At 31.6% G+C, this 12,305-nt stretch overlaps 2 protein-coding genes across 2 annotated transcripts; both read right to left on the reverse strand.

Moving 5' to 3' along the window:
* Window positions 1-3,165: 3,165 nt before the first annotated feature.
* LOC124499949 (arf-GAP with dual PH domain-containing protein 1) lies at window positions 3,166-7,945 on the reverse strand. The gene is made up of 6 exons (XM_047063947.2): window positions 7,345-7,945; window positions 7,104-7,274; window positions 6,862-7,051; window positions 6,300-6,795; window positions 5,976-6,128; window positions 3,166-4,581 (listed from the first exon to the last, which is right to left on the reverse strand). The coding sequence occupies exons 1-6, from the start codon at window positions 7,479-7,481 to the stop codon at window positions 4,541-4,543; spliced, it is 1,188 nt and encodes a 395-aa protein (XP_046919903.1). The 5' UTR covers window positions 7,482-7,945; the 3' UTR covers window positions 3,166-4,540.
* A 138-nt stretch (window positions 7,946-8,083) lies between these two features.
* Window positions 8,084-11,842, reverse strand: LOC124499215 (oxysterol binding protein). The gene is given in 7 exon segments (XM_075735673.1): window positions 8,084-8,574; window positions 8,576-8,840; window positions 8,908-9,083; window positions 9,147-9,464; window positions 9,516-11,061; window positions 11,120-11,455; window positions 11,607-11,842. Coding segments are annotated over 6 exon segments (2,619 nt in total). The 5' UTR covers window positions 11,290-11,455; window positions 11,607-11,842; the 3' UTR covers window positions 8,084-8,430.
* Between the last annotated feature and the right edge of the window lie 463 nt (window positions 11,843-12,305).

Consider the following 12,305-nt stretch of genomic DNA (forward strand, 5'->3'; position numbering starts at 1 on the left):
ACTCACACACTTGTACAATACAGTTGTAGAATTCAATTCATAAGCCCGCCTTTTTATGTTTGGTGTATGAATAATGTATCGTCGTTGTGTGCACACCGCAAACTGGACAAAATGTGTCTGTCTGTCCGCGTTTCGTTGATTGAATTGAATTGAATTTTTTTTTTTTTTTTTTTTTTTTTGCAAAACTTTATATTTTTGCTACACATGTGTACACAACAATACAAGCGCATACTCACACGCCTTTTTTTCGGGGTAGTAACGGTACCGCCTTTTCTCTCTTGCTTACCCGCCAAAAAAATATAAATGAAAAAATCTATTTTCTACACTTTTCTCTCTCTCTCTCTTTTGTTCACACTTATTTATCAAAGTGTATGTGTGTGGTGGCTGGTGTTTGATCGCGTAGTGGTGCATCAATCAACCTATTTCTAGCCAAAACAAACTATTTCTTTTCTTTAATGGTCAAGAGTCTAGGAATTTTTATTATTATGAAAAAATGATCCAAAATATTAATCAACTACCAATTCTTGGATTGTTTCAATTTTTCTTTTCGCTTGGCTTGCAGCATTAGTTGATACCAAAAAAAATAAATAAATAAATGATACACAACAACAACAACAACAACAATAATAATCATCATCATATCATCATCATAAATAATAATCAAATGACAACCAAAGCCTCAAGGGCGACTATTGTGTGTACACCACAACTGAATTTTCATCTATCCATTCGGAATAATAATAATGGAATCAGTGTCAATTGATAATTGTTTCAAGAATCCAAAAAAATTGATTGCCATCGGCTATTTCATATTATTCAATATTGAAAAAGTAAAGAAAAAGCAATGAATCGATGGAATCAGAAAAAAAATTGAAATAATAAGCAAACAAACAAAATCATATCCAGAGGGCAATCCATATGTATGTGTGTGTGTGTTTGTAGAAAAAATGGCAATCTTTTTTTTCCACGAAATGATTATTGACCACCACCATAAGCATCGTGAGGTCATAGGGTAATGTCATGTAATCGATTTTTTTTTCATCTGATGAACGAAAAAGAAAGAAAAAAAGCCAAATTCCACATCTGTCCATTTTTTGTTACATTATGGCTTGATCAAGAGTCCAATTCTTTCATTCATCAATTCATTATGGACAAAAAAAGTTGATATAAAAAAAAGTCGCCGCCATTTTTTTCATGTCAAAACAACAAAATTATCTTTAACTCGTTAAAAATGATGTGTTGATGATTTCTAAACATCACACGAAGAATATCCAATATTCTGTGGCGGCAGCTTTTTCAACCATTTTATGATCATTTTATTACATTTATGTAAATTAAGCTATATTATTATTATATAAACGTATTTTTTTTTTGCTGGATATGAAAATTTTTTCTGTTTATTTTTCAAGCAACAACAGAATTTCTAAATAATCACATCATTTTTTTTCGGCCAGATTCATATAATAGATTCAAGGGTCATCAGTTTCATCGTTGATCAATGATCTAATCTTAGACTAATGGCAATGGATTCTTTTTTGATCAGACAAATGAAAAAATATTAGCTTGAACTTTGTGATGATGAAACCCGAAACAAACACAGACATACACACACACACACACATTGCATGTTTGTTTGTTTATGGAATAGAAAAAAAAAATTCCAATTGCCAATATGTGTGAAATTTTGTTCACTAAATGATGTTTGACGTACAGATATAGAAAAAAAAGAGCAAAACAAATGAATTGTATAATTATGAATATGAAATTTCATAATAATTATGTTATGTGCCATAACAAACATGCACACACACACACACACACACAAACATATACAGACAAAACAAAACAAGATGTTCGTGCTTCTTTTGTTTTTTTTTTGTTTGGTTCATAGAAAACAAAACAGATTGATGTTTTGAAATGAAATGAAAAAAATTTTGTTTTTCAAATTGAAATCGATATTGACTGATTGATTGATTGATTGGCGTGTTTTATTTTATTCAATGATGGATCACTTTTTAAGATGATGGCGATGATAACCAGTTGACAATGACAAACAATGACAACGGATATGATACATACACACGTGTGTGTGCCATGCAGTAGAAAACACGTGCAACAATAACAAAAGAAGAAGAAAAATGAACGCGTGTTGGTGTATTATTTCGATCTTGTTAATTATTTGATTACACACACACACACACACACACATATCATCATTACAAGAAAGGAAAAAAATGAATGAAGAAGAAAACATGTGTTTTGACATCACAATCATCATCATCTGTCCATCAAATTACAGCAAAAAAAAGATCTCTGATTTCTGATCAAGAAAAAGAGACATACAGATTCAATTGAAATGTGAATACGTGAGAAATAATCACTGTGTGTGTCAAATGGAATAAGTGTGTATTACACACACACACAATAGTCATTGTTTTCTTTGTTAATTTCAAAAAGACAACTGATTTTATCATCAACAGAGAGTTACATTTAAAGGAAACTTCCACACACACACACATACAATTCACATGTAATCTATTTTCAAGTTTTTTATGTTTGTTTGTTTATTAATTGTCATCATCACCATTATGACGAATATGAACAGCATAACGATGGAGATGGAGATGGAAAGAGAGGATAGTTTTCAGGAATTTAATCATCATCGGGAAAAATTCACATTGAAAATTGAATTTTTATGCAAATTTCTTCTCCTTCTTCATTGACATGATGATGATGATTGTATACCATCAATGAATTTTTCAGGAGAAAATAATTATAATCAAAATACAAGTGAATGATGGATGGCACATAACATAACCTCCCAAGTTGGAATGATAATCATGATGATTGACATTGAAACAAGGTGATAGTGGTGTTGACATTTTCAAATAAACAACCAGAACAAATGTTCAGACATTGTTTCAAAGCATTGATTTTTGTTGATTGTCGTCGTTTTCTTATTATTAGTAGTCTGTCTGTTTAATCGCATAAACTTGAAAAAAATGGAAAAATTTTCTCATTTTCATCATTGGATCATTCAACAGAAAAACATAGATGAATGATGATTATATGCATGCGTTATATAATGTGGCTCATTTCAAATTTTGAGATTTGTTTTCTTTTGTATTGTGCCTCCCATTCCATTCATCATCTTGGTAATCATCGTTTGACGAGAATCGTTTACTTAATTTTACATTTTACGAAACATTCACAATGAAGCACTTGATTGATGTTTACATTTAAATAATTAAAAATTCGTTTGTCTGGAATTAATTTTCAATTATTTTTGCATTTTTACAAAACAAAAAAGAAATAAATTGTCATATGTTTGTGTGTGTGTGTGTGTGAATGAATGAACCATGAAAATAGCCATTCCATATTCATAGACACGAGACACATCTATTTGTGTGTATGTGTGTGTGTGTGACATGCCATGTACAACTTGAACGAAAAAATAACAAAAACAACCACCATGTCCAGTTTTGTATTCAATTTTTCTTCTTTTTTAAATTATTCCAAGTTTTATAAATTGAGAGAGCAAAAAAAAACAAAAAAAATTCCAATTTGAATCCATATATCATCGATTCGTGATAACGCATAAACCACCACACCAACAGAAAAAAAAACATTAGCACTGAAAACCGAAAAACGAAACACATTCAATCTGTCAAATGTTTTCCCATTAATTCAGCGGCTTGTAATCGTTATTCGTAATACATTCGTTATTTGTGTGGCACGCATCACATGTATTCAATATGAATTGATCAGAAAATCGGGTGATAATTTTTGTTTGTTGTGCACGGTTTTCATTAATTCATTGTGAATATGTTCAGCTTGCTGGCTACTCTAAATCACTGGATGATGAGTAAATTATTATTTATATGAAGCCGACAGGAACTAAATAAATTGTGTATGTGTGTGTGTGTGGATCATCATCATCATTTGACATGTTGATTTGAATGATTCAATCATGGTGTGTGTGTGTGTGTGTGTTATTTACATGCAAAACCAGGACCAATATTGTTTTTGTATTGCATGTAAAGTACTTGAACAAACAAAAGTCAATCAAAATATATATCACGTCATCATCATCATCATCATCAAATCGATCGAATCGATTGAATATTGAACAAACAAACACCGAAAAATGGAACCAACCAAACCAAAAATAAAGAAAATTCAGTTTAGAAATATAACCCAGAAAAAAAGTTTATTTGTTCCGGTCTTGTGGTGATCCATCCAAAAAAAACAAGAAAAATCTCGACAAATAACTTGTGTGTGATTCAGGAACCGTGAAGCAAGAATGAAAAAGAAAAATTGACTTTTTTCTACAACGTCAACAAATAAAATTCATTTTAGATTATGTTTCAAGAGTTTTTTTTTTGCTTCATCAATAAGGATTTCAATAAGATAATTGAGTCTTTTGCGGTTGTTGGTTGGTTTGATCATCATCATCATCATCATTATGAATAAAAATCATACGAAGTAAAAGAGCACCAACTGGCCATCAATAGCTTTTCATCATCGGCTTTCATTTTTTTCACTTGACTATCCTTTTAAATTGATCCAATAGATTGGAATCTATTCGGTGTTTAGAGGATGAAACGAAAATGAAAAGAAAAAAAAACAAAATTAATTCTTAAAAAAAAACCAAAAAACATTATCATCACCATTAAATGAAAATGATGACGATGGACGAATTTAACAAAAGAAAATTATATCGATTAACGGAAAACTTGTTCAGTTTCAAAAAAAACATGACATGAAATGAAATGAAAATTGAGATTGAAAATCAAGATTTAGTTGGTTGGTTAATTTTTCAAATTCAACATACACACATTGTCTATGTTGGAGATGTGTGCGTGGTATTAATTAAATCTGACACACATGCAGAACATACATATTTTGAGTGGAAATCATTTTCTCTTATCACAATACCGGAGTATTTTTTTTCTCTCATTTCCTATTTGATGTTTTCATTTTCATGCCCATCACCATCATTATTGCTCATTTTCACACTTTATTTATCTTGATCTTTTATATTTCGAATCGAATGCATTTTGTAAATGGTTGTTTTGGCTGAACAAAACAAAAAAAAAAACGGAAAAAAAATTTGGACACTATACCATGTGGAATTTATTATTTATGTTGTTGCAGTTTATGTTTGTCCATGCATCATGTGTGTACGTTATCTATATCTTCATCATTCATTTATTCATTCAACACTTCTATTCGGCTAAAATCTGAATCTCTGAATGAATAAATGAAATTCTTATCTTTCAATCTTTTCATTCATTCATTCATTCAATCAACGAGAATTTGTTTGAGAGAGAAAGAGAATAATGGGAAAAATTTTTTTTTCACTTTGTCAAATCAAATTGTGATTGAATTGAATGACACACACACACACACGCACGGGAATATCTATTGATCCGTAATGATGATCTACTAAAAAGGAACAAATGGAAAAATATATAGAGAGACAAAAAAAAATAATTTCCATTTTGTTGGGCAAAAGTGGCTAAAAATCTCAATATTGAGATGAATGCGGGTGTGTATGTGTGTGTGTGTGTTCTTAAGGTGTATCGATATCTTAATTAACAAGTCTATTCAAAATGGCCATCATCATCAGAGAAAAGAAAAAGATAGGAAAGAAAGAAAGAAAGCCACCTAAAGATTAACTGGGGTGATAATGATGATGATCATCTTCGATAACAACGATGAAAAGGAAAAAGAAAATTAATTAGTTCGATGAAAGCTTGAGATTCGGCAACAGAGGCACGAATTGGATAATGTATGGATTATGCAGAGGGAGAGAGAGATTTATGGAAGGGAAGACGAGATTTTTTTCGATGTTTTTTTGATGGATTAAAATAATGAAGATGATGATGAAAATTGTGATTATCATCAACAATAAAAAACGAATTTGATTTTGATGTTTTTTTGTATAAATTCAATCAATCAAACACACATACTTCTTTTGATATAGGAATCACGAAGATCATTACGTGTTGATTCCTTCATTGCATCATTGGGTATTGATGATCGCCGATTTATAACTGATTCTAATGCCTGTATCCATTGTTGCATCTCATCCGCTGTTTCAACACCTAGACACCAATTTCTTCCTATTGTTAGTTGTGGCGTGAGATTACCATTCAATCCAATCCATTCGACCCAAAAAGAGAGAAAATAATTGAAAAATTCAGAATTAATTAAAAAAGTCTCATAATGAATAGTGTATAATTATAAAATAATGACTACTGTATCGTCACCTATCGGTTGTCAGCAATACTAACCTGGAGTTATCAATGTAAATGAATGTCCTTGTTCGAAATCTTTCATGCCATTAATGATACCAGTTTGTACCGAATATCCTTCACTAGAATCACCGATAAAAATTTCGCCTTTAGGATATGGTTCTAATGGATGTTCTAGATACATCAGTTTTCGATTTTCATCCAAAATAAACCATCGTTTTTTATATGAATCCGTCGATCGTGGACCAGTTTTCCATAGGAAACCTTCTTTAAGATAATCACGACTTAAACAAAGTATCAGTTCATCATTCGGCACTTCAGGAAAGGCAATTTGTAGATGGCGAAGTTTTGTCGCTCGGATAGCCGTATACCAATCGATAATATCTTTACCAGAATCACTATAGACAAAGATACTTCGTGTGAAGCCATCTTTATTCCAGGATATTTGCAATGCATTTGGATTATTGATTTTGTTCGTACAAAATGTTACATTTGCCGATACAACTTTAATCACGGCTTTCGGTGTTTTGCTTGTCTATTTTTTGCGAATCAAAAAATTCAATGAATCAATCGCATCGAAAAAAAGAAAACGAATACAAACCTCTTTGATGAAATATTTAAGTGTTCCCTCGACGGATGATAAAACAAATTTCCGTGGCAAGAATTTTCCATCTTCTTTTCCTCGTTTATAAAGGAATCCTTCCAAATAATCATCTGCATAGGAAGTCATTGGTTCAGAGACAAATTCTTTACGTTCATATTTAGCACGAATCCATTGTTCACGTAAAACACTAATGATGATAATCAATTATTGGTTCATAAAAAAAATCATAATTTACATACTGCGGATCATGTGGATTCGGACGACGATAATATAATGGAACATTACGTTCATAATAAACATTCGAACGACAATTGCCATTATTTTCCATTGTTTGTACATGTGATATTTCCCAATTATCCAATTTAAGCGATTTAATACGACTAATATGAATGCCCATCTTACGATGGATGCTGCATGATGAAGAAGAAAAAACAAATGAATGTTAAAAACAAAACAAAAATGAAAAATGAAAAATCAAACCTTGCACATTGAGTACAGAGAAATACACCGAGTGTATATGATGCCCATTCAGGACCATCATCGCGACAATCAGCACAACGTTGATTGCCTTCAATTTTCAATAATTCAAATAAACGTCGACGATTACTTTCACTCATCTTGGATTGATTGATTGATAATCTGATGATAAGTTAATATTCAGAATCAACCAAAATAAACAAAGACGAAAAAAAAACCAAAATATTCAGCGAATGATTCACTAAACAACACACACAAAAAACATTTGTCAACTCAAAGGTATATTTCCGTTGTCGTCGTCGTCGTCGAAATCATCGCTGCTCGATGTGTGATGGCCAAACAGCAAAACGAAATCGAAAAAGATAAATTGAACTGCACATTACATTGAACATTTAGGTTACACACACGAAATCGAAAAAACATCAGGAAGGAAATCGAGTTTAGGGATTACATACGCACAAATAAAAAAAAAAGCAGCGGCACACACACTGTGAACACAATTGATTTATCAAAAACGGAAAAAAAATGTTCAACGATCAAAGTTAATTCCAAAGAATCAAACAACAAGCCAAACAACAACAATAAAATTGTGACAAACGTCACAAGTTTTTTTTTCTATATTCAAAAATCACAGCCAATCATTTGATTGTTTGATGTTTTAATCTCATCATCATCATCAGTAGAACTTGACGGAAAAGTTTTTTTATTTAAAAATTCACAACAACAAAAAAAACTTGGAAAATTTCTCAAACACTAATTGATTATTATTATAATTTCGTTTCAATTCGATTCGATAACAATGAAAAAAACGAAAATTTTTTGAAAAACATAAATAAATACAATAGATTCATCACCAAATTTGAAAAAAATCATAAAATCAATAAGATCGGAAGAATTCAAGGAAACCTAAGAAGAAAAAATTCAAGTTCAATAATTTTTGTCTAGCAAAAATTTTTCAGAAAAATTTCAGAAAATGTTTTCATCATTGTATTGGAACAACAACATTGTTTTTTTTTTTTTGGCCAAAATCATATCATCAATTTGACTCACATACACATGAGATTGAAAAAGTGTTTTGTTTGTCTCTCACTATTTAGTAAATTGTAGTTGTTGTGACCAATTTTTATATTCATCAAGATAAATATCTGGACAAGCGGACCATTCTTGTTTTTCTTTACATTTCCAATATTTATCCGTAAACATATGTACCGGATTATCGGTAATTGGATCCTTTGTTCTTTTTGAACCATACCGGTTCATATGGAACATATGGCAAACCTTTCGCAGCTGCTTCCTCGGCTTCTTCTTCCCTTTTTCGACGTACGGCACGTTGTTTTTCTTCCAATTTACTTTTCACTTCATTCGCTTCATCCCAACGACATTCTTCCATCAATCGCTGATCTGGCCGTAAACGGCTATCGGTAGGTGCAACACCTTCTTCTGGTTCATTTAATTGCACAGCAAGTAATGTCATATTGTACATTTTTTCATATTCAGGTCTATTTGATGTGATGAGCAAAATGATTAATTAGCAAAAAAAAACAATCGAATAATAGAAACACATACGTAGGAAGAACGCGTCTCCAAATCAATTTTGGTGTTCCAGTCTCTATCACAGGTTTAGAACTTTTGGACGTTAACTGTGTTGGATTTAGCACTTTACATGCTTCCATTTTATTGTCCCAAGTTCCATTCAATACCCATTTGATTTTCTCATCTTTACTGAGAACAACTCCAGTTACCTAGTGTCAAAAAATAAATTTATTGAAAAAATTAAACAAAAAGCACACTCTTTACACACACACCTTTTTGGGCGTTTCACGGCTAAAATAACTATAAGGATGAAATGTAAGATGGCAAGAATCACCGGTTTTATGATTAATGATATTCATTTCACCATGATTATCGATCCATAATTTTCCAACAATAATGTTATTGACCGTTGTGTTGACTTTACGCCATGTATAATGATTCCCTGATGCTGGAAACTCCAGATGCGTTATATCCAATGGATTGATGAGCAAATATTTTCCACGAAATTTACTTGTCATACTAAATTCACGCCAACAATTCCAATCACGTGCTTGACAATGTTGTGCAAGCATTGGTGGATGATGGCTTACCTGAGAAAATAAAGATTTAAATTCATAAATGGTCAACTAAAAATATCTTACCTGTTCAGAGATACATTTCCAACCAAGATCATCGGTACGATCACATTCATATGTTTCACCTAATAATGGATTGAATGGTTTATTCGTTCGATTCGCGGTTGTTGAATAACAGGTAACACTGAAAACGGCAACATAAACCATTTGTTCTAACGGATCATTCATTTTGGCAGCTTTGTGCAATAGATCAGCATATTCAAATTCTTCAGTCATACGTTGTAACATTGAAAGTGGTTCATTGAAATTCACAGGCATAGGAATTTTCGTTAATTCTTTGCCGATACAATTTTTCATTATTGACCATAAATTCAAACTATGATTCGGTCGATGCGGTATTTTTTGTCGATGTGGACGTTTGATGATGGCTAGATCTTCATCATTCGACGCTTGACTATCGGATCGAAACGTATTTGAAACACGACCATCAAAATTATCATTCGAATTTTCATGTTTTTTACCACCACCACCACCACCGCAAACAGATGATGCGGAATTATTATTATTTGAAGTAAATGAAACAGATTTTCTTGTGACGACATCAATTTCAATTTCTTCATTATCATCACTGGATGAATTGGCTTCTTCTTCATCATAGTTGTCATTGTCTTCTTCATCATTACTATTGCTACTATCATTCACGGAGTTTAATTTTTTACGATTTTTTAATTTCTTATGGCGACGATGATGATTAAGTTTTTTATGTTCAGAATTTTCACTTGTTGGTCTATTGTCATCATCATTATTATTAATTGGTGATGAAGTCGACGGTGTTGAATGGATACGATGAGCTTTTCCAGGGAATGTTACGGAAAATTCTGTTGCCGATGCATTCTCTTCTGCATCATAGAATTCTTCTTCTTCTGTGTTTTCATTTTCTGATTTATCACGACGACTAGAAGCACTATGATGATGTTCGGAAGTTGTATGTTGTTGATGATGTTGATGTTCAATAGCACGTTGTTCAAGATGTGATTGTTGTTCAGCTAATGTTTTCACCAGATCTTCCAAGTCAGCACGTGTTTGTGATTCATGCTGCAGCATTACCTGTAGCTTTCGATTATGTGCCTGGGCACAATCATAAAAATCTATACTATCCTTTATAATGGCCGTACAGGTCAGATAGAAAACCGTGACTCGTTCTTTGATTGCACGTATTTTTGGCAAAAATTCCATGGAACAATTCTGTTCACTTTGTTCACATTGATGTATTAATTGTTGGAAAGCACTGCTTTGTTTCGAAAGGAATTCTTTACGTTGTTGTAAATTATTCAACTTTGCTTGCATAGTTTTCAACATTGTTTGAATTTCACTAAAATTTTGGGTTATATCAAAATAATCATCATATTCGGCATCCATCTGGCGGATAAGTCGTACTTTAGCCAACTCGATGGCCGATATCCAATTCTGTTTCTCGACTTCATTATGTGCACGTAGATGAAATGTTTTCGGACCACTCGATACATCAAATGAACAGCTATCATATGAATGAAGTATAGCTGATTCTAAATGGATTGAACCACGACATGATTGATTACATTCCATTGGATTTCTATTTTTAAGAAAAAAAATCACCATTAGATTCACAATTCAATTTACAATACACATACCGATAATAAGAAAGTTCTTTGTGGCTAAGAACAAAGTATCGTTTCTGGTAACCTTTTATATAATTGGTCCATTTAAAAAGCCAACCTTTTAAATCGGTATGTGCCGGTGATGAACGAGACGCCGCTGCCAATGATGATGATGATGCAATCGATGCATTATCATTCGACATTTTTAATTGTTATGTTTTGTTGGAAGCTTAGTAGCAAAAAAATGAAATGCCAAGTGTTGAAAAAAATTCAATTGGACTAGCAAAAAATAAAACGTCGTTTCGTGTGTTCCAATCAATCAATCATCATATGCAAGGTGTTGAAAGTTGTTGTTGTCAAAAATTTTGTCTGCAAAAGAAAGAAAGAATTTTTCTTAGAAAATCAAATAAATAAAAACAATTTGATTCAATTGTAACGAAATTTCAAATAGTCAAATATTTGCTGACCACTATTGATATGGGTTTGTGATTTAATTCAATTCAAAAAAATTTGATTTTACATTGAAAATAATGTGTCTATGTGTTTTGGTCACAATGAATGTCAATCAATGTTAGGCATCAGCAATCAATGATTGTTTTCATTTTTTTTTTCGTTTTCGTTCGTTCATTCAACACACAATTTATGCATCACACACATATAAATAGTATTCATTCGATTCAAGAATGAATGTATCATCATTGGTGGTGATAATTTTTTTTTCTTGCAAATCATCCAATTGCAGGTCAGGTCTAATCTAATCATCATTAATTGTAAAAATTGAAATTATCAAGAACAAAACTGATGATGATGGGAGTGAGTGGAAAAGTGAAAATGAAAACACTTACTTTGTGTTTTTTTTTTCGAAATGAAAAATATTCGTTTTTTTTGTGAGAATGAAAGATTTCGTTTTCTTTATTATTATTATCAAATTAAATCACAAATCAAATAATCAGCATCGTTTTTTTTGTTTGTGGGTGGTTTTTGAGTAGCAGTTTATCTCTGTGTCGCGACAGTAGCTATATTGCCAAAAATTATTGATTTTTTTTTTTTTTTTGATTGATTTGCATGTAATAAAAGAAAAGTAAATGTTAACCGAAATATTAGAAAAAAAAACAAATCCTTTACCTGTGTGTGTTTATGGATGAATCCACGACGATGACGACAACAACAACAAAGTTTATCGACGCATAGATGATTGATTATTTGTTTCTATTTGGTG

The sequence above is a fragment of the Dermatophagoides farinae genome, chromosome 2 (genome assembly GCF_024713945.1).
Source record: "Dermatophagoides farinae isolate YC_2012a chromosome 2, ASM2471394v1, whole genome shotgun sequence".
In the NCBI taxonomy this organism is placed as follows: domain Eukaryota; kingdom Metazoa; phylum Arthropoda; class Arachnida; order Sarcoptiformes; family Pyroglyphidae; genus Dermatophagoides; species Dermatophagoides farinae.